This window comes from Myripristis murdjan, chromosome 23, assembly GCF_902150065.1.
Source record: "Myripristis murdjan chromosome 23, fMyrMur1.1, whole genome shotgun sequence".
In the NCBI taxonomy this organism is placed as follows: domain Eukaryota; kingdom Metazoa; phylum Chordata; class Actinopteri; order Holocentriformes; family Holocentridae; genus Myripristis; species Myripristis murdjan.
The window spans coordinates 5,945,289-5,966,129 of record NC_044002.1 but is presented as its reverse complement, the minus strand read 5'-3'; the positions used below and the strand labels follow the sequence as shown (position 1 = coordinate 5,966,129).

At 42.2% G+C, this 20,841-nt stretch overlaps 1 protein-coding gene across 2 annotated transcripts; it reads right to left on the bottom strand.

Annotated features, from left to right (window-relative positions):
- Positions 1-582: 582 nt before the first annotated feature.
- Positions 583-18,968, bottom strand: prkcq (protein kinase C, theta). 2 transcript variants are annotated; one of them, XM_030046318.1, is made up of 18 exons: positions 18,894-18,968; positions 14,680-15,145; positions 10,492-10,691; positions 9,660-9,720; positions 7,660-7,840; positions 7,534-7,565; positions 7,349-7,434; positions 6,436-6,565; positions 5,747-5,856; positions 5,244-5,373; positions 4,883-5,052; positions 3,740-3,913; positions 3,534-3,625; positions 2,707-2,769; positions 2,477-2,615; positions 2,014-2,202; positions 1,144-1,272; positions 583-1,032 (listed from the first exon to the last, which is right to left on the bottom strand). In XM_030046318.1, the coding sequence occupies exons 2-18, from the start codon at positions 14,795-14,797 to the stop codon at positions 874-876; spliced, it is 2,163 nt and encodes a 720-aa protein (XP_029902178.1). In that variant the 5' UTR covers positions 14,798-15,145; positions 18,894-18,968; the 3' UTR covers positions 583-873. The 2 variants fall into 2 exon arrangements, with proteins under 2 accessions (XP_029902178.1, XP_029902179.1); XM_030046319.1 differs by lacking the exon at positions 18,894-18,968 and adding an exon at positions 16,850-16,886.
- Positions 18,969-20,841: the final 1,873 nt, after the last annotated feature.

Below are 20,841 nucleotides of genomic sequence, written 5' to 3'. Positions count from 1 at the left end.
CTAGAGCGATTCCACATGACAAGTATGTTGATAGGACCACATTACATTTACTTACACAGCAGTGGGCTGTTAAATTCATATCAATAATACTAGCAATATAAGTGCAACTGTAGGCCACTGGAAATAGTTACAGACTCGGTGTGCACTGGAATACAACAAGAAACAACAATAATGACTGGCCTGTGGAAAAAAAAACAAAAAAAAAACAAAAAACTTTTGGTTTGGCAAAACAGCAGATCTACAGCAGACTGGCCGGTTAACCAGCGCTTAGTTTTGAAAAAATCAGGTGTGACAAAATATCTCAGAAAGCTTTACTTGAAATGGGGCTCATTATGAGGCATTATAAGAGCAGTGTGTATGACATGATCAGTCTTTGACATGTTTCTCATGTTTGTCTAATGATGTTTGATGATTTTACCATGAGAAAGTTTTAGCTCTGGATTACTACCTGCTTGCAATGCCTCATCGTGCATTTCAACATGAACTGTAATACACTTCAGTTCAATTGTTAACAATTTCTTTGTGAATTAATCTGTGGAAATCCTCTCCACCTCTTTCTCTAGGATTAGTGGTCACTGTTGGGATTTTCTCAAGATTATTTTTTCAGCCTTTTTACCTTCATCAGACAGCTGAAAGTGGAAAGAGACAGGAGAAACTGGGGAGAGAGATGACGTGCCACAGCCCCAGCTGGACTGCGCTTCTTACCCTGCTGATCCACCGGGACGCCCCCCCCCCCCCCCCCTTTAGTGATTATGGTGAGGTTGTGGGTTTGTTACAGCTGAGTTTTGTCACATTCATGGTCTACTGTCTCTGTGTTATAGTAAGTGCTGTGTGAGCGGCTTGCTGGTAGGTTGTAGATTGTCTGTCAGGCAGTCAGACTCCTTTAATACGATTTATCCCAGGGTTGACGAAGGAGAAGTTTTTGAACATGGTCTGGTCAACACTGTTGATGAGGGTGCGGTCGGCACACGACAGCCTGGGCTTCTCGTTGATGAACTCCTTGTCAAAGTTACTGCAGTCGCTAGGCGATTTCTGTGAGGGTGGGAGAGACACTATTTAATGCTCAGCATGTTATCTGCATTTTAAGACACTGTCCTCTCTTCCCAAATTAACACACAGTGGATCGTCAGTGACTGTACTGACCACAGTTGGCCTGAAGGGCGGCTCCACCTTCCGTTGCTCCAGGGCGGTCCAGTCGGTGCCACTGAAGAAGCTGTGATGCCTGATGTTGCCCTTTATCCCGAGGCGCTGCTCAGGCTCCCGAACAAACAGCTGGAGAGCAAACACATCAGAGCTGACGTTACACATGTGACCGCTTTACGCACACACAAACACACACACACGCACACATACAGGCCAAGGGATAAGGTGTGAGAATCATTTTTTCCAGTAACAAGCAGTGTTACAAGTTTCATTATCAGTAACTGTGTTGCAATTACCAGTCAATCAAGAAGTAAAACCGAAATCTTCTTATGATATCTGTCTCAATTTGCAAGAACCTCATTTTTTTAAAAAAGTGCCCATTTTTGATGGTAAGTGCCTTTTATACTAGGGTTTTCCTTGAAATTTGTCTGTTTTTTGTTTGTTTGTTTGTTTGTTTTGCTTGAACAGTTTGAATTGCCCAGTTTTTTTTTTGTTTTTTTTTTGTTTATTCCAAACAAACTGGAAAACATAAAACAAAACGTAGCACTTCTTGTTTGCCAGAGGATTTTCTTCCAGGAAAGAGCCACCAGTCACACAGTGTTTAGACCAGCAACGTTAAGCTTTAATGAACTGGATACAGCTTGAATCACTATTATCGTATCAATCAGCCTTCATTTAGCTAAATGACAGTGTTACACATCCATACTGCACCCACTTCCCTCATTTGTTCTTTGTATTCAGCCCTTTACTCCTCTCCTGATCATTTACAAGCGAGGAAAACAAGTTATCCTGCTCTGAGGTGTCATGGGAAACTACACACACACACACACACACACACACACACACATACACACACACGCACACACTGACCTTGACCAGGATATCTCTGGCGTCCTTGGTCAGCCAGCGGGGGTAACAGGGGTCATCGGTGCGGATGGACTGAAACAGCTCCTCTTCGTCTCGACCGTGGAACGGAGACTGACCAATCAGCATCTCATACAGCAGCACGCCAAACGACCACCAGTCCACTGAGCTGTTGTACTTCTGACCCAGCAGGATCTAACACGCACACACACACAGTTGTGACTCATACAAAATGCTTGTTACAATATGCAGCTAGATGTTTGTGGCTATAAGTAATGGCAATAAGGTCGGATGGGGTTTTAATGGCAGATAATATTAAGATTGAGATTATGCAAAATAGAATGAGAATCATAAAGTGCATCATATCCATCATATTGGCCTGGACAATAATGGCCTGATATATCATCAAGCCCTAATCTACAATTAATGCAAATGTGTGTTTCCATTATAAAAAGGTGTGCGCGTTCACCTCTGGGGCGATGTAGTCCGGCGTCCCACAGAAAGTGGAGGTCCTCGAGTCCTCCTGCATGTTCTCCTTACACATGCCAAAATCTGCTATCTTTATGTGGCCCTCCGAGTCCAGCAGCACATTATCTAGTTTCAGATCCCTGCAGAGGAACAGAGGATCAAGGAAGCATGAGGGAAAACCACAGAGAGCCGTCTCCCGTTGTGCCTTTTATCGCACTGTGTATCAGCTACCTGTATACGATTCCTTTAGAGTGCAGGAACTGGAGCCCGCAGATGATCTCAGCCGCGTAGAACCTGCAGGAAGACACACACAGAGAGAAGACAGAGGCTATAGCAGCTTTTGTTCATTCTCGTGTCCTCCATGATGCATTGGACAGCTGAAGTGCCACTCCAAAACAAAGGACAAGAACCAATGGAAAGCCTTAATGCACCACATCCAGCACCACAACCATCTTCAGCAAAGAGCTGGTTGAAACACATTGGGAAGGGAGTCTTAACTGATATGTATGACATGAAAAATGTACATACAGGGATACAACCTGCCGTTCGTGGATTTGGTAATTACTTAAAGATGCACAAAGCAATTTTCTGACTATTACAGGGTGTTGAGAGCCCAAACTCCAATTGTAAACACACGAAACCATGCCTCCCCCCAGCAGATCACTTCTAGAGGCCGAAAGAAAAGAAAAAGTGTTTTTTTTTTTTTTTTTTATGAAAATGAGAGAAACAGGGCTCCTGTTGGATTATTTGGATTGTTTTCACCTCCAATTTGAAGATGTGGCGAAGCTGCAGACTTTCAGCTACAAGGTAAACTTTGAATAAACTTTTTCTGTCAATGCACAGAGGAGGCATTTGTGTGACTTCGGATATTTTGATCCGTTTATGTACAGAACCTGCAGCACGAAGTTGAAGCATTAAGCCGGTGAAGAGGAAGGCAGAAGGGGGCACTTGTCCTTTAAATTCACAAAGCTCAAACCAGGAAATAACAAGAGGCTGGCTGTAAATTGTATGGTGAGAATGCATGCAACGATCATGTGGTGTGATTATGGCTGACATACGTGGATCTGGGAAGATCAAACTTGTGGCAGGTCTGAATGTGGAACATGAGGTCACCCCCGTTCAGATACTCCATCACAAAGAACAGGTTCTCCTGAAGGAAAAAAAATAAAAAAATAAGATAGACTGGTCAGAGAACTGGCTGAGGAGGAGGAGGAGGAGGAGGGAGCAGTGACAGTGTGTATGTCTGGGTGTGTGTGGTTATTACCTTGGTCTGGAAGGTGCAGTAGAGGTGTGTGAGGAAGGGATGTTCCCAGGCTAGAGAGAGGACCCTCCTCTCCACCATGGTGCACTCCACGTCATCGTCCATCAGGACCACGTCTTTCTTCAGGGCTTTAACCGCAAAGAACTGCCCGGTGCCTTTCAGCTCCGCCAGAAACACCTGGAAACACACCGAGAACAAAACTGAAAACTGCCGCTGCCGCTGTGCACTTCAGGTTTTCTTTCCATCTTTGTTTGCATTCCTGCTCGAAACATCAACATCAAAGCAACCAGAAATCAGTGATGTCTTTGTGGAACATCCATGAACGCAAACCTCATTCAGTGGCATATGAAGAGTTTTTAATTTCTATGACTTGTACAACAGCTGTTAGTGAGCACAGAGCAGTGAATTCAGTGCAAGTCTTGCAAGATAAAGTGCAATTAGAGGGAGGCTAAAGTGCATTTCAGTCATGATCAAGGCCTTTGGTGGATGCCATCTCCTCTCTCGTCTTTCATTCTCACTAAGCATTCTCACTAAGCAGTCTCACTAAGGGCTTACTGTCAGATCAAAACTAGCTACCAAGGTGTGTGTTGAGTGTTTCCTGGAAGACTCGGTCCTTGTGATACTTGACAGGTTGGTAATAACTATTTCCTCTCAATTGTTCTCTATTCTCTGTTGTTCATTCATAGCTTTCTCCCTTCTTTTTCCACTCTACCTACATCTCTCTCTTCAGTCAGGCCAATCTTCACTAATGTAAATACCCAACAATGAACACTGGTGTACATATTTTCTTCCATCTGTAAATCTGATGAAAAACTAATAATGATGCACACTCACACATCTGCTCTGTAAACAGCCAACAACACACATTTATGCACCACGTGTGTATGCTTCACATTTGTAGATTTCAAACATCTGTTAACCTGGAAATCGGCCAACGTCAACACAGAGAGAATTTCTCTCTGGAACAACCAACAGGAGATCTCTGTTAGCACGATGAAGCCCGTCTTTAGTACGTTTTGTGGTAATTATTCTTTGTATAATCCTCGGTATTTGCTATTGACTCTTTTCTTATCTGCATCTTATTCTTTGCTGCCGCCGCCGCCCGGTTTCCTAACAGAGACGTTTCATCTTATTCATCACCAGCACCTTGCCAAAGCTGCCTTTGCCAAGCATCTTGTGCAGGACGAAGTTGTCGATGGTGAACTTGTGTTGGTGCTCCTTCCTGGGAACAGCGTACAGGGGCTCGTCGTCTTTGTCCTGCTCGGCCACCGGCTTGCTGACGTCTGCTGGACTGTCCCATGATATGCCCTGCAGCTCTGGAGGGACAAAAGAGGGACGAAGGGGCAGGAAAGAAGTCAACAAGGAGGGATGCGATATCAAAAGCCTATGAGGAACAATAAATGCACTTGATAAGAGTTTGGACCTGTGTAGCTAAACCAGTTTGAGGTGCAGGCAGTGTAGTGAATAGAGTGAATGTGATTGAAAGCTGCCATATGTTTGGCCTTACCTTTGCGTGCAGGAGTTGCTGTGGCAGGTAAACCCGTCACCAACCCTGACGGGGCTCGAACCACTCCCGCCTGACCTACACCAACTGGACCCTCTCGACCAATGATATCACTGTCTCTGGTGCTTCTGGCCTATAGGAGAGAGGCATTACCAAGGTCAGACTGAGGCGCCAACGGCCATAAGTTGACATTTATTATCTTTAATTATCTTCTCCCCAAATGGCATCCTTATCAGGGTGGAAAAGCCTCTAAAACAGCATTTAGACCGACAGTGGATATTAAAACTCTCCATTGAAAGCAGGACTAATGAAATTTTGCTATGCAAGTTGGATGACACTGACGGACGATATCAGATTTTTGATATAAGGTAAACATCAGCCTGGCATATTGATCTATTTCTGGGTCACAGCAAACATGATCAATCACAGATGTCGCGTTCTAATCATTTATCATTTTCACAGTTGTAATTTCTCTGAACATTTTCATTCCAGGCCGGGACACTGACCTGCTGTTTGCTCTCGATCATCGCCAGAGCTTCAGCCATCAGCTTTTGGTTGACCCCACAGAGGTTGGCCACTTTCTTCTGGCATTTATGGTGGACGTTCATGCTACACTCTGCACAGAAAACACACAATCAAACACAGGATCAGCTACTCCTCAGTATGCATAATCACATATATGACACAATGAGATCAAATAAGCCATTTGAAATCACTGTCATCATTGTAGACATTATCCATCTAATGAAATGCATTTGTAAGCAATGATACTAAGCATATTTATGATCAGAGTTTAACAGTTTTTTGTAGCACATATGCACAAGCCAGATTTTTACAGATTTTTACTGGAATATTCCTGCTTCACCCTGAAAGAAAAAAGTACACAAAAGACAGCTAACTGTTTGAAAAGTGTGATTCAGCTCATATTTTAAACCTTTCATTCATTTTCGCCAGACTTAAACCTTAAGCCATCTTGCTTGTGTGCTCAGAGCTCACCCAGTTGGTGTCTGGTGAAAATGAATGGAAGGCAACTTTGGGAAAGAAAAAAAAAACATAAAACATTGCTAAGCCATGATTCATTCAACTATCCTGTCCAAAAATATGTATCATCAGCTTTCAACTTCAACTTTTAGCTTCTCAGAAATTTAGGGCTGCTAAGTGGTGACGTCATGAAACTGTTTGAAAGGTGTCTCACCCTCACATTTGAGCCCCTGCTTGGCGAGCCCCCACAGCAGAGTCCCACAGTGTTCACAGAAAGTGGGACTTTTGTAGTTGTAAACTTTGAACCTGTGGGGCATGTCGATCTTGAAGCGCTCCTTGTGAATCTGCAACACACAGAGAACACACACTCTCACCTGAATGCACATTTAAGTGTATATTTTATTTTATTCACCTCTTACTGTAGACTCTAGTTGAGATCCTAAGGTGTAAAAGATCCCAAATATGTCCTGCTGCATTACAGAGAAATGATGCACAAGACATCTATATATTTTCTAGCTGATGTGACGCTGCAGCCAGAAAACAATGGCATCTTGGGTTTGAATATTTCACTCAATATAAGTGTGATGCAGCCACGATGAAGAAATGTATGTAGAATATATATGTATGTATATGTAAATGCAGAAAACAATTCTACTGTAACTCTGCAGCTGCTTAAGGGGAAATTTAAGGGAGCATAGGAGCTGAGGGGGTTAAATATATGATGCTAAAAGGTAATGATAAGAACACTTCCTGGAACCAACGAGTGGGTGGTTCTCTGCATGCTATACACCACAGCATGAGCTTCTGCATTTTGTATAGGCTTCACACGTATGAAAACAGCGGGCAATGTGGCTGAGGAGGAAATGAAACAAGGGCAGGCAGGAAGGGAGACGAGGCGAAAATGCCATGTAATGATACGTCTCTATGAGGTGACTATTTGATTAGTAAGTGTTGTAACCACAAGTTTACAAATCTCCTTACACATATCAGCCACCACAGAAATTACCTCTGACTGCTGGAAAGAATTGACCCATTGTTACAGAGCATTGTATGTGAAAAGGAGCGTGTAAGAGTCTCCAAATCACTATAAGGCAGATTGTATTTCGCGAACAATTGACAAGCCTTACCATTGTTTCTTTGCTGTTGACCGCTGAGCCGGTGCACTTGGCGATAACTTTGTCTATGCATTTCTTGTGGATAGCTGCATTGCACTCTACAAGAGGAGAGACAGCAGGGTGAGACGGTGTAGAGGAGGGGTATGATGGTATAATGTCAGCCTGACAAAACACAGGGACAGTGGAAAAGTACTCACGTCTGCACTGGTAGCCCTGCTTGTTAAGCCCCCTGAGGTGGAGAGAAAAACACAAGGGAAGTCATCACCTGCAAACACCTTTGACGCTCCGTCACTGAAATGGTAACGTGTAACTCGGGTCCGTACCAGACAAACTCTTTGCAGACGGAGCAGAAGGTCGGCTGAGGGAAGAAGGTGGCGCTGAACTCGTGACATTTGACGACGTGAATCTTGGCCTGTTTGATGGCGCCGCGCCGCTGATGGAGGGCAAACATCCCCTCTCTCTCCCGCTCGGACTCCGCATCTCCCTCACTCTGACCTGTGGCATCTGACAGGTAGAAAAAGGACAAATCAAAGGAGTACTAAAGAGTTTTTGGACTGCCTTTCCCCTTTAAGGCTGGATGGCGACTCCAAAATCAGCAGCTCAAATAGGTTGAAAAACTTGCACACCCAGTTTGACTCAGCTTCGATTTTGCTCTTAGGCTTCAATTCATAACTTCCTGTTGGCAGAGAACTGTACAAACCCGACACCAGAATTTCACGCGGGTTAAACTACATCCTCGGTTGGTGAGGATGCAACGCTCTTCTGTTACTGCCCCATTTTGTGATTTCGGCTGATAAAGCACCGGGCTGTGCAGCTAACGAATGGCTCAGGGAAAATGGTTCCAAAAATAAACCTGGCTAGATCAGCTATATTCAGTAAATAATATTTCTTTTCTTATTTTTTTCAGAAGGCACAGGCCAAACAATAAAAAATGCTAGCAGACCTCTAGAACTAAAATGTGACTCTTCTTACTTTGGATGGACGCTCCACATGAGGATTTTGGAGTCTATGTTGTCATCACTAAACAGGTAAAATACATAACAGGAAAAGCGCTGAGGCAACAAATGATGCAATAACTGGTCTAAATGTAATAAAAAATATCCCTCCACATAGTTTAGGTTATTACAATCCTCTTATTTTAGCATGTTATTACTTTATTAGTCAATATTAACATTACATAAGCAGCTGAATTGTGTAAAATAATTCCTGGTTAATGTAATTATAGCATTATATCAGACTGCATTTTACATTTAAAGGGGCAAATTAATGCATTATGGTAATTTATTACATTATCTGGCTGTTATTACATTAGCTGCTACATTTCCCCCGCCTGTCTGTCTTTGTGTATGTGTACGTGACTGTGTGTGTGTGCGCGTGTGTGTGGGTGGGCATCCGTGCATGTGTGTGTGTGTGTATTTAAGAGGAATAGGGGCTTTTGCTGATTTCCTGCCTGACAAGCCCACAAGCATTTATCCACCCGCACTGACAGCTTCAAATTCAATACACCAGCAAAGGCAGGAGTGCCTTTTATGCCTGATTCTGAGTGAGTGTGTGTGAGTGTATGAAATAGAGGAGTATATCTAGAGAGTAAATCATCACTGTGCACCAGTCGCTGTGTCACCTCTTGTTATTTTCTCAGTGTAGATGCACAGAGAGATGAGAGGCCGTCGGGTTCTTTTAGGCTCCCCTGGACTTGGCATGGTGTTAATATCACGAAAGCCCCAGTGAATGGGATCTGAAGCAGCACGCATACCCATTTGCAGGGCTTATAAGCAGCCAAGGCAAAGGCTCCCAACTCCTATTTTTAGCTCGAGAATATGTAATTACACTGTAAGACTTAGGGCTCATTTAAACTTGTTGGTGCAAATGATCAGGTGGTTCAAAAGTGTTTTGTGCACGCCATAAATAGTCTGCTTTCTTAGACAGATGATATACTTAATTGGTAGCTGGCAATGGACAGAAATAGCCACCATGGCTGAACAAACAAAGGAAACAACCTTCACAAACTCCATCAACAGAAAATCCAACTTACACGATGCTGGACACGCTGTTTGATTGACAGGTGATCCATAGGACGTATAAAGCAATTACCACCAAAGATGGAAGCATTTAAAAAGCCAAAATACTTATTCCTTTCATTTTTCATATTTGGTAAACTGATTTAATTCGGTGAGGTTTTCATCAAAGGCTTTTTTTAATGCTAAAAAGCTGCCACAGGGAGCTTCAACATGATGTGCACAACTCCTTTCCAGCTCCAAGCCCTTTGTGTTAAGTCATACTTGGGGCAGCAGCGGGCTTGGCTTCAGACGTTTGAACTACTTACCGCTTTTCTCCAGATAATATTTAGCCTCCATCAGCAGTCGGCCCTGTGGCTTCAACTCCAGCTGAAAAAAAAGAAGGAAAGAGACAGAGAGGCTAATGCAACATTTCTTAAGAATGAGGGACAAGGAGGGAATTCATCAGAAAAATATTGAGACTGAAAGAGGAAGAACACGAAGGCAGGTTGATGATACTTCTTGACTTCTTGAGACACACACACACACACACACCTACACACACACAGACACACACACACACACACACACATACACAGAGCTAGAGTGGAAGCAAAATTTCACATTCATTTTATTTTATTTTATGTTATTTAAATTCATCGTATTTATTTTATTTGGCTCAGAGCAGTCGGCATGAAGCCTCTATAGAAAACAATTGTCTATTTATCTGATGTAAATTTCTAAAATAAAATACAGTGTTATATACATATGTGGTGTGTGCAAATCTGTGCCAAATATAGTCTGTTTTCAGTGGGTGATGTAAACTGGGTACTAGTTAGACAGCTTAAAGACCCACATCATGAACTGAATGCATATTGCATTGCATCAGACATAATGAGTGAGCTTTGACTAAATGGCCAACGCCAGTGTGTGCTACACAAGATGCACCTCGAGCCAAAGTGTTCAGTTTCACACTTACAGGGCTCACACATGCACACACACTTCACACTTATATTCACAATTTCAAAAAAACAGCTTCTGTGGGTTGAAACAGGTTATCGGTTAGGTTAATGACAAAGAAGCAGACAGTACCTGCAAATTTCATCAAAAGAAATCCAAGTAAGGGCTCAACACACACACACACACACACATTGGGCTCACCCAGATCTCCAGCTTGCCATTCTCCTTCTTGCAGCGTGATGCCAGCGTGTCCAGGGCCACGGTGGCCTCAGACTTGAGCTCGGCCGTGCGGTCCTTCACCATGACGTGCATGACGCGCCCCCGGTGGACGTGGGCGTCAAACGTGGTGCTCCACGGCGGGTACATGGTGGGCTTCTTCTGCTTGTACACCTGACCCTTCTCTAGGGAGGAGAAACCAGCAGGTATAAAATCCAACAAAATGTTCAAGCCACATACAGGTACGTTTCACATGCTGTCCGAAATAATTGTTTGAATTTGAAGATATTATGGGATGTGACGTCAGTAAACAAAAGGCCCTATTTTTGGGCTGCCACTAAGATACATTTCATCTGGTGTTAAACTAGTTTTGGGGCATTTGTTTGGGTGGAGCGGCTCAGCTGGGCGTGGTTTTCACACAGATCATCTGCGCTGTGCAGTATTATTAATGTTTTATGGAGGCGGAGGCGGTGAAGAGGTTCAAATAAAGCTTTCTCTGGAGCTGGATAAGTGTACAGAGCATAGCACACACTTGATTTCAATTTGGGCAAACAGGGTGAATCTATGCCATCATAATTTAGACTGGTAAGACACAGTCCTGTCAGCTCCAGTTTGTGATTTAGGCCGACGAGACTGGTGTGATTTTTGCACAGAAATCTTGCCAAATAGCTTATAACAGGGAAATCTGATTAGTAGAAAAACAGCAAAGTAAATAGAAAATAAATAATACATCAAATGGAGCTTATCAAACATAATGCACAGATGATTGCAACTCAAATTGAAGTCACTATTCACACTGAAAAGTATGGAAAAAACGAGCTGTAGCATTATGGGCAAAATAACAACAATAGAGCGTAATGAATCAAGGAATAAATAACACGTGAAACCTAATGCGTGAATAAAATACAATAGGGAAAACTGTGTGAGACATATAAATAAAGGGATATGTGCACTGAATACCAATCAGTCACAAATGGACATACAATGTGAATGTGAAGACGTATGTGAATTTACATTTCATTTGCATGCCTGACAGTCACTGCACATATGAACGGAAAGTTTCGAGGTGTGTAGATATGGATTGTAAGAAACTATCTGCCAAATTAAATACATTCAAGAGCACAGAAGCGGTTTGCACACTCTGAATTTGACCTCGTGCTGTATGAAATGAAATGCTGCGTGGAAGAAACACGCGTTCAGCTGGAATTCCATTTTTCGCTGCAGTTCTGAGCTTTCGGCCACCTGGTCCTCCACTCTGTGTGATTGTGTCACACTGAAAAGAGATTTCCTCGCGCAGAAAAAAAAAAACAAAAAAAAACCTCCTGGCCCTGATAATTGGCATCTGCTGATTACTGCAATAACATCCCATATATCCACTTACATAACACCCACATGCCATCCTGCTGTTTTGACAATAAAGCTCACTAAGCTTTTTGCTCCCAATGCGATCTGCAGGCCCCTCCATCATCGGCTCATCGCATGTGTGTCCAGCAGCCCTGCCAGCTGCTGTCGACGCTGATTAAACCTCCCAGAGAGGAAAATATGTCTGTTTCTCCCCAGACGCATACATCACATTGTGTGTATTTTTTTTCTTTTTTTTTCTTTTTTCTTTTTTTCTTTTTCTTTTTTTTTTTTTTTGAAAGTTTCCAAGCTGCTCTATTCTCAGCAAGAGGTGACGTGTTTCTTGTGCCAGCCACTACTCACAGTTCCTGTGTAGTTCTCTGCACAGAAACTGACATTTACATTTGGCTGTGCTTTTATGTCTCTGCTTAATGGCTCTGTTTTTTTTTTTTTTTAAGGCAATTCAAATTTCCTTCTATTTGTGTGCACAGTCAAAGATTGCAAATGGTTAGAAACGGTTATGATTTTGGTTCACTGGTTAAATTTGAATTTTTGAAAAGTCATTTTAAATGGTAGCTTTGGGCTCCCTCACTAGCAAAATGCTTCCAATCGGGCCAATTTACATAATTTCAACTTGAAAGCCCACTCTAGGCGATTTATCTCATTTGAGTTAGAGGAGCTGCTGTTATCAGCCAGTCAAGGTCTGGTATTGTGACAACTTAATCTTCAGATTCTCTCGATAGATACTCTCAAACAGTCGGTGTGTGAAACATAACAAAGTGCTCTATTCTTATCGCAAGCATTAAAATACAAAATCATCAAAACTGAATCACTTTGCTTGGAAGAGAGCCAGACAGCCGAGAAACACTCTCTGGAGGACTTCACTTGAAGTCCCAGTGATGAAAAAAGCTGATCGATGCCTTATTTGAAAAGATGAAATCAGCTGCACATGATTCAAAAAGAGCCAAAGTGCCTATTAGCCAGTCAGCTCTTCATCATCAGCTCTTAACAGAAGCTCAGTGGCACCACAGCAGTCAAAAAGAAACTAAAGCTGACCTGATGTGACATGCAGCAGCAGAACACTCTCTTAAGGATTCAATTAAGCCATTGATATCCTCTGATAGCTGCTGGGAGATTAATGAAAATAATAAATATTGTCTTTTTAAAAATCAGAAATCAGCAGGACTGTCGTCCACCTCTGATATGACAGATGTTACAGTTTGATTGCATATTCACTGTAGATTTAACCAATACTACACTAGCTGGTGTGGAAAGCCCTTAACCTGAATTGAAAACATTGGGATATTTTCATTGAATTGAACACAGGTAGTTGTAGTAATATTATCAATAATATCACAAAAAACTAAATGATTTGTTGTCTGTTCAGTCAATAATTAAGAGTAATTTCCAAAATGTTGCAGTGCAATTAGTACTACATAACTAGCAGCAAGATTTGACCTTACTACAGTGAAATGAAACTAAGTGACGTAGTCCTTCCAGTGAGTCAATAGATTAAACAGACGTGTATTGCATGCAGACACACACACACACACACACAGCCTCACTGTGCTGTCTGGTCCTCTGCTACACTGCAGGGCCAGTCTTGCGGTTACAGAAGAGGAAAAGAAACAGCAGATCCGTCCTTTTTCCTCTCAATGACAGCCTGTTTTTAGCACTACTCTGAACTCATATTCACCAGTGGGTAAAGATAGTCAGAAGCAGAACAAAGGCCCCTAGTCTGGTCCTTTATCGCTCTGGGAAACTGGCTGAAAGTTGAGATACTGGCATGAGTCACCCAACCGCAATGAAGACCTTAAAAACTGAGGGGATGTAGAGGCTTGTTGTTTTAAAAATGTATGGACACACTCGCACATATGGTGCTATATTTATCTGTCGTTGCCTCTCATCCTACCACACAACCCTCACACACTGTTACATTGATGGAGCCGGTGAAGCCCCAGCTCGATGCTTTGACATCCCCAGGGGCCCCCATTAGAAGTGATTTTACAGCTTAGGGCCCCTTATATAAAAACATTTTCTGGTGTCTGGTAAGTATGAAAAATGTTTAGACAAATAGATTCAGAGTGGTGAGATTAAAATCAAACATTTAAGTGCTCAATCATATTTTTTTGTATTGTAACAAGTAATAAATCAAGCCCCTGAAAGCCCACTAGCGGTCCATGGACACAACTATCGCAGCTCAACCAGTACAGCTTAGAGTATGAAGGCCAATACCATTATAATTATAAACAAACAGCAAATTTCTGTGCCAACATTCAGTAAAATCAAGTTTTTGGGGGGCACCTTTGTGATATGTGACCACTGCTTTGGTGTTTTGCATATGCTGGCACTCGCCCAACATACGGTAGGGCTAAAGACGCAGGTAAGTGTAGACTACAGCTTCCTGTATTTATTCTACCATCCCATATTCATTAAAAAAATTATTTTGTTGCTTCCAGTGACGTGAAATATATCACTTCCTATGTGCCAGGAGATGCGTCTCCTGTTAGAGCCACCAGACACCAAGTGTTTACGACAGCAAACATAAAAGCTCATGCACTGGCTTTATGTTGAATCTCTACTGTGCTAAAGCAAAGTGGCAAAACATGTATTTATTACACAAGTTGCAGATTATTACTTTAATTTTGTTTATTTTATACCACTAAATACCAACAGCATTTAGACAGGACACTAAACTAACTAGGAGTACTATTACTAATAAAACATATCAGATCAAAATTTCTGAGTAGCATCAGTGCAGGTGAAGGGCTTCCCACAGACAACCACAGCAGCGTGGTACACACACAAAAAACAAACACAAACACAAGTAACCTGTTTCAACGGCCTCCTTCATGTAGACGGCGCAGTAAGGGTTCAGCACCTCCTCATGGTAGGCCAGACCCGGATCGATCTCAAAGTTGGAGAAACCGATTCGCAGGAAAGGTGACATGGCTGCAGGTCTCGGCAAAATGCTCCACACAAGCTGCGAGGAACCTCTGGAGAACTTTGGGATGCTCTCTCCTTCAAAAGCAGCGTCAGGCCGCGGTGACGTGCCAGCTCTGCTGCTGTTTCTCCGTCAGATTTGCAAGCCGGCGTGTGTCGGTGTTGCCGTCACCCACCTTTGCCTCTGCTGCAGCACACACCGACCAACCTTTTTCCTCCGGGGGAAAGATGGGCTGGCAGGGGAGGATAGAAGAGGAGGAGGAGGAAGAGGAGGAGGAGGAGGCAGGTTGGGGTGGGCTGTTTTCCACCCTTGGTGCTTCAAACACCCTGCCCTGATTGGCAGATGTCAGTCACCCTGTAAAAGGAAAGCAAGGAGTGAGAAACAGAGGTGGTTCATCAGTAACCACACAAGCAGGCTGTGAACTAGCACACACACACAAACCCAACATTAACCCAGCTGGGGCTCAAAGTGGGGCAAGAGAGGAACCCACGAGTTCGGTAGCATCCACAGAAAAATAAGAAATGACTTCAGTTTTATTTGCTAGAGCTGAATCAATAAGGCTGTCTTTTCTAACCACAAGTTTCACTCTCACCATACTAACATGGCAGTTATACAATTCAGCGCTACATCAACAACTCCACCCATGTGGTGACCCAGGACGAAATCTAAGCAAATAACGGAGTACCATGATTTGGGGCGGTGGGGCATGAAAACGTTTGAGAGCGCCTGCGAGTCCAACACGCTTCGAAAACCCAACCGAGAAAACTGACAGACATGGAACCAGCTCTCTCAACCACCACAAAAATAAAACTGGGCATACCTTCAGCGCTCGTAAACACCAGCTGTCTCCCTGAGGAGCCTTCAGCACAGTGTCTCTCCAGCTCTGCTTTGTGTTATCAGCCAGATAAAGAAGTCCCAGACTCACACCGTGCTACACCCAGGCTGCAGTTAGAGGTCTGATGGCGGAGACTCTGACTTAGCACTGAGGGTCGCTGTGATATTTGAGGCCTGCCAGAGAGCTGTGCATGTGTGTGTGTGTGTGTGTGTGTGTGCAACAGTCCTAGTGTTGGAGAGGAGACTGGGGAGGCACTATTAATAGAGCTGTAATACTAAACGCTGATCGGGAATTCATGACCAGGTGCCTGACTCTACAGTTCTCCTCGGCGTCGTCATCGCAGTCTGGCACAAGTCACCCTCCAGCAGCCGAGCCCTAACCACCACTGACCCTGTGAAATATGATGTCATTTGATTTTTTTTTTTTTTTTTTATTGTCTCGACAGACATAGAAATGAATCCCACTAATATGGCTTTCTGAAAGGTGAGGGGTGATACTGATATTTTTGTAATAAAGCTGCAGATCGCTGATATTTTATGCCTACATTAATACCATTAGATTTTACCATTACCATACCAAGTATTCAGTGTTTACTGCAAAATTGTATTCTCGAGGTCCCAAAAAATTTAAGTTACTCAGTGTTCTTGTGAGTGTGTGAAAGCCCTGAATACTGACAAAATTGACTGGTGAATATCCAGTTTAAAAAAGCCCAATATTAGTCTGATATTTTGGACCAACCCGAACAGAAACATAGATTAACTTGCTATCCATGCATGCTATCCAGTCTGAAAGTGATATAATTATATCAACTATAAGTAGGCATAGAACTGTCTTTTTAAATGTAGTTTAGTATTGTAGTGCTCAAATCACCTGCCCCAGAGACTACGGTTGAAAATTAGCCAACTTGGCTAAACCGGCATGTTTACAGAAATGTTTATTAACGTGCACTGTCTCTGTATTCTAAACTAATAAACAAACAAACAAACTAAGAATTTAAGTTACTAAATTCTTAGTTGATATAAATAAATTCAATTTTGTGTTATCAAACATTTTGGAACAAGGAGTTGTAGTTATCACTATTTTCATTCTGTAATGAATCTCATCATCAGCATACAGTCTTATATATTTAGGCACATATAGACTGACACTCCCACGCCCACCCACCTACACACACACACACACAAACACACACTCCATATATTCCAGTGAATGCAGATTCATACCTTTTCGTGCAGCGTCTTGTGCAGTTTGAACCTGTTCAGTGATCCTGTGTGTATGCAGGAGAAGTAAAGCTTCCTGTGTTTGACTTACGATGCTGTAACCACACTTCCTGTCTCTGGGATGTTTTTTTTTTTTTTTTTCTTTTCTTTTTCACGCCTCACAGGTGGGACTGTTGCAAGCATGAGATTTGACAAACACGACAATATGTGAAACAAAGCTCACTAAACTGGCTGCAATGAAGAGAGCACCAAAACAGAAGTACTCCACATATCTTTGCTGAAGTTTTACTGATGCCCAAGTAAAACTACTAGGACTAAAAATCTAGTTTGGTGTCAGTGGCTCATTTAAAGAGTGAAAGTTTGGCTGCTGAGTTGCCACAGTGAAGTTTTCTTTTGCTATTACCTGAAAACCTTAATTAATGTAATTAGAGTCAAAGTATACAAGAAAGCTATTCAAGTACAGTAGCAAGAACAGACATACTGTTTATTTCACTTACAGGTTCATTTTTCACACATATTTATATCTCTGATGTGTTTCTACGGGTGTTAAACTGGGATTTTGCTGAAGTGTTGACGTCCTTGTGTAAACCAGTAGGGATTATATATAGTGTTTCTCTCTCATACTGTAACCATACAGTAAATGTAAGTGGATTTGGGCAGCTCCAACACTGCGGTCTTTGTTAAATCAAGCTGCTGATCTGTGGTTATAAAACCTACTATTCCCGTTGCTGCCGATGAACTGCAATGTGCTGTTCCATATCCAGATTAAAGCAAACATAGTGTATTTGTGTTCAGCTGTTCATTCTGGGGAAATAAACTCAAGTTATTTATGGACAGTAAACATGAGTCTGTTTGTTGTTTTGACTCATGATCAGCTTTTCGGTACTTTTTAAAAAAAATATATATATATATGTGTAGGCCAGTGGACGCAGCAGGGTGGCATAACATGAAGGGGTGGATTCGTTCTAACCACCTGTGGGCACTCAAATGGCACCCCACCCACACACACACACCCACACATTTACACATGCAAGGAAGGTCAAGTGCCAATGTGTCAGTGTCAGAGACCTTTCCGGGTCTGCCCTTTCTGAAACCTTTCATCAGGGAGAGTAAAGTCAAACTCGCCCTCCACCAAACCTTCTATTCATCAAAGGGTGTGTTTGTGTGTGTGTGTGTGTGTGTGTGTGTGAAAGAGAGAGAGAGAGAGGAAGAGAGTGGCTTTTGAAGTAGCTGAGAGGGGAAGGGTCTCTTTGTTGTTACTGACAGCAGCTCTATGTGTGTGACAGGCACCACTGACTCGCTGCAGGTTTAACAGGCGCCCAGACACTCTAGGTGTCCCTGAAGTGGTCACTCATTCAAACACAGTGCTGGTTTTGATGTGACCCTGGGCTCCACAACAGCTCTGCGTAGCACAAAGCACCGACAACACTGCACCTGCTTTCACCAGCGACCACATCTCATTTACTGATCACATCGATGAGCTTCGAGCAGCAGCCACAAGCTCTCTGTTTGGTCTAAACAGCATTCCACATTGATATAAAGCTCACAAGTCTCCAAACAGAAACACCAGAACAGCAGGGTTAATTAAAATGCTCTGGTAATGCCAAAGCTGCATACCCTCCATTCGGCTATTTCAGTCTCCATTACTCAACTTAATGATTTAATCTGTATCAAATAGCCTATGACTCTTCTAACTTCAACCATAGAGGCAAATGATTTTTCTCAAGCATATTAAGTTTACTATGGGAGGTACATCACATGTAACACACACACACAACACACCATAAAATAAAAAAGTAGGATACCTAACACCAAAATAGTCTCCATTAGTCAATTTAATGGTTTAATCTGTATCAGATAGTCTAGTACCTTAATAATGCAAGCCATAGAGGCAAATGATTTTCTCTAGGAAGCACATTACATGTCAAATATGAACCACAGACTAAAGTAATAATAAAAAGCTACATCTCACATAAACAGGCAACCCTGTAGCAGGCATGATATGCTTAACTGTAACGGCGGAAATAAAGAAAACAATTGTACTCACCTGAATCAAACAACAGCGTCCTCTCAACTTAAACATCCACTGCGGGACATTTGTCTCAATGTTGGAGTAGACCTGCTGAGCGGACTGTGATATCACGCTGCGTTTAATGACTCCCGGAAATATCGCAACTACGAGGCAGGCTCACGTGAACGACCACACTAAACAAGGAGCCGAGAAAACGGGTTTGTTTGTCAGGCTTCATTTGCGACGCAGATGCCACGGAGCATGAAAGTCATGTGAGAAAATTTGAATCACCAACTACATATCTGGGCTCCATTTCTCCTTTCTCTTTCGTCTGCTGCCGAGACAGCTCTGCGCCGCTTGATTTCCAAAATTCAACAACAGCCGCTAAAATACTTTGCTAGGATTAAGGTGTGTTTTGTTATTACTTGGGACCTAAAGCACTTTAATGCTCCTTACAACTTCAGATGTCGGATTCACGAGTTTACCGGGAGGCAGCATAAAGCACCGAGGTCCACTTTAACTACACACTTTGTGAAACTGAAACATGTTCATAAAACTAACCGACAGAAAAAAAAAAAATAATAATAATAATACACAGTCACGACTGTCAAAACTAAGCAGCTGGCTAAACCGGTTAACAAAGAACAAAAGAATTGCTGTTTTCCTGGCGCAATTTTATCCAGTAAACCAGGTTAACGTGCCGTATGGTATGGAGAAATGGAGAAAACGTTTCAGTAGCCAAACTCGGTTTAAAAATAAGACAAAATAATAATGACCTGTTTGTCTGCAAATTTACGGAACCTGGTACAAAACTTGAGAGCTATAACAAATGTGTATTAAAAGCCTCTGAAGTCGGCACACATGCAGCACATCAACTACATTTTGGTAAAGTTGTAAGCTAACTTTATTACTTGGTTCGCGTTTTTATCCTTTTCAGTCTTCTCTAAAATACGACGCCGACGGCTCGAGGGGTGTCAGTGGTTATAAGCTGAATTTTATTAAAGGAAAGTGCTGCTGGTGGGTCTTCTGTGTACCGAATTAACCAGAAGACCATATTATTGGCTGGAGGGGTTAAGTCTTGTCCCATCAGGTGTGTACTTTTGCCGATAAACAAGGAAACGATAAATAGACATATTTTGAACTGAGTCTGGTTGGTGGTTGTTTTTCATACCACAAAAAACGAAAGACATCATTCATCATGTAGTGTAAAATGCCATTATGTAGGTCAGTAATCGCAAGTGTATGCCCCAGACCTATTCTGGTGTAAAGCTCAAATGGACAAGAAGTTACAAATGTCTTTCTATAAATGCATTATTCCTACTTCAGCTGACCAGCCAGGGAATATTCTTATGTGTGGGCATGTGGAGGGGGCCATCATAATTCAAATGTTTATTGTTATCCTAAACCTGGTGTCCTCTGGTAAATCACTTATTAAAACCTAGGCTTTAGAAGAAAGAGGTGTCGTTTATGTTATTTTTACTGTCTAAATGTCACTGTTTTTCCATTCTTTCCTTCCCGTGGTTATTATTATTAATATTATTATTATCATCATTAGTATAATTGTTATTATTATTATCTGGCGTCCACAAGAGGGTGACATTTGAACAGTGAGAAGCAGCCATTCCTCTTGCCTTGTGATAAAGGGCAAAGTAGCCCTTATAAAAAATAGCTGAATGATCCATATTTTAAAAAGAATACTGTATATACTGTGTATGCAACATAAAGGCTGTTTTGTACTCTGTACCCTGTCTTCTGTTAGAGCTGATTCCAAGCAGATGTCATGATGCTCCATGGAAGGGTTAAAGTGCAGAGACTCCAATTATGAATGATTTTTTAAACTTCTTCTGCAGTGATTTTTCACTGGAAATGGAATGCAACAGAAGACACATTTACCCATTCCTTTCCCAGAATCTACTTCCCCCCTTTTTTATAAGTATAATTATATGATAAGCAAAAATTTTCTCATGTCTTTTTTTTCTCAGGT

Coding starts and splice junctions, on each gene's coding strand:
- prkcq (XM_030046318.1), bottom strand. CDS start 14,797: ATGTCACCTTTCCTGCGAATCGGTTTCTCCAACTTTGAGATCGATCCG. Junction 7,566..7,659: donor GTCTGCAAAGAGTTTGTCTG/GTACGGACCCGA, acceptor TCTCCACCTCAG/GGGGCTTAACAAGCAGGGCT. Junction 1,033..1,143: donor CGCCCTTCAGGCCAACTGTG/GTCAGTACAGTC, acceptor CCACCCTCACAG/AAATCGCCTAGCGACTGCAG.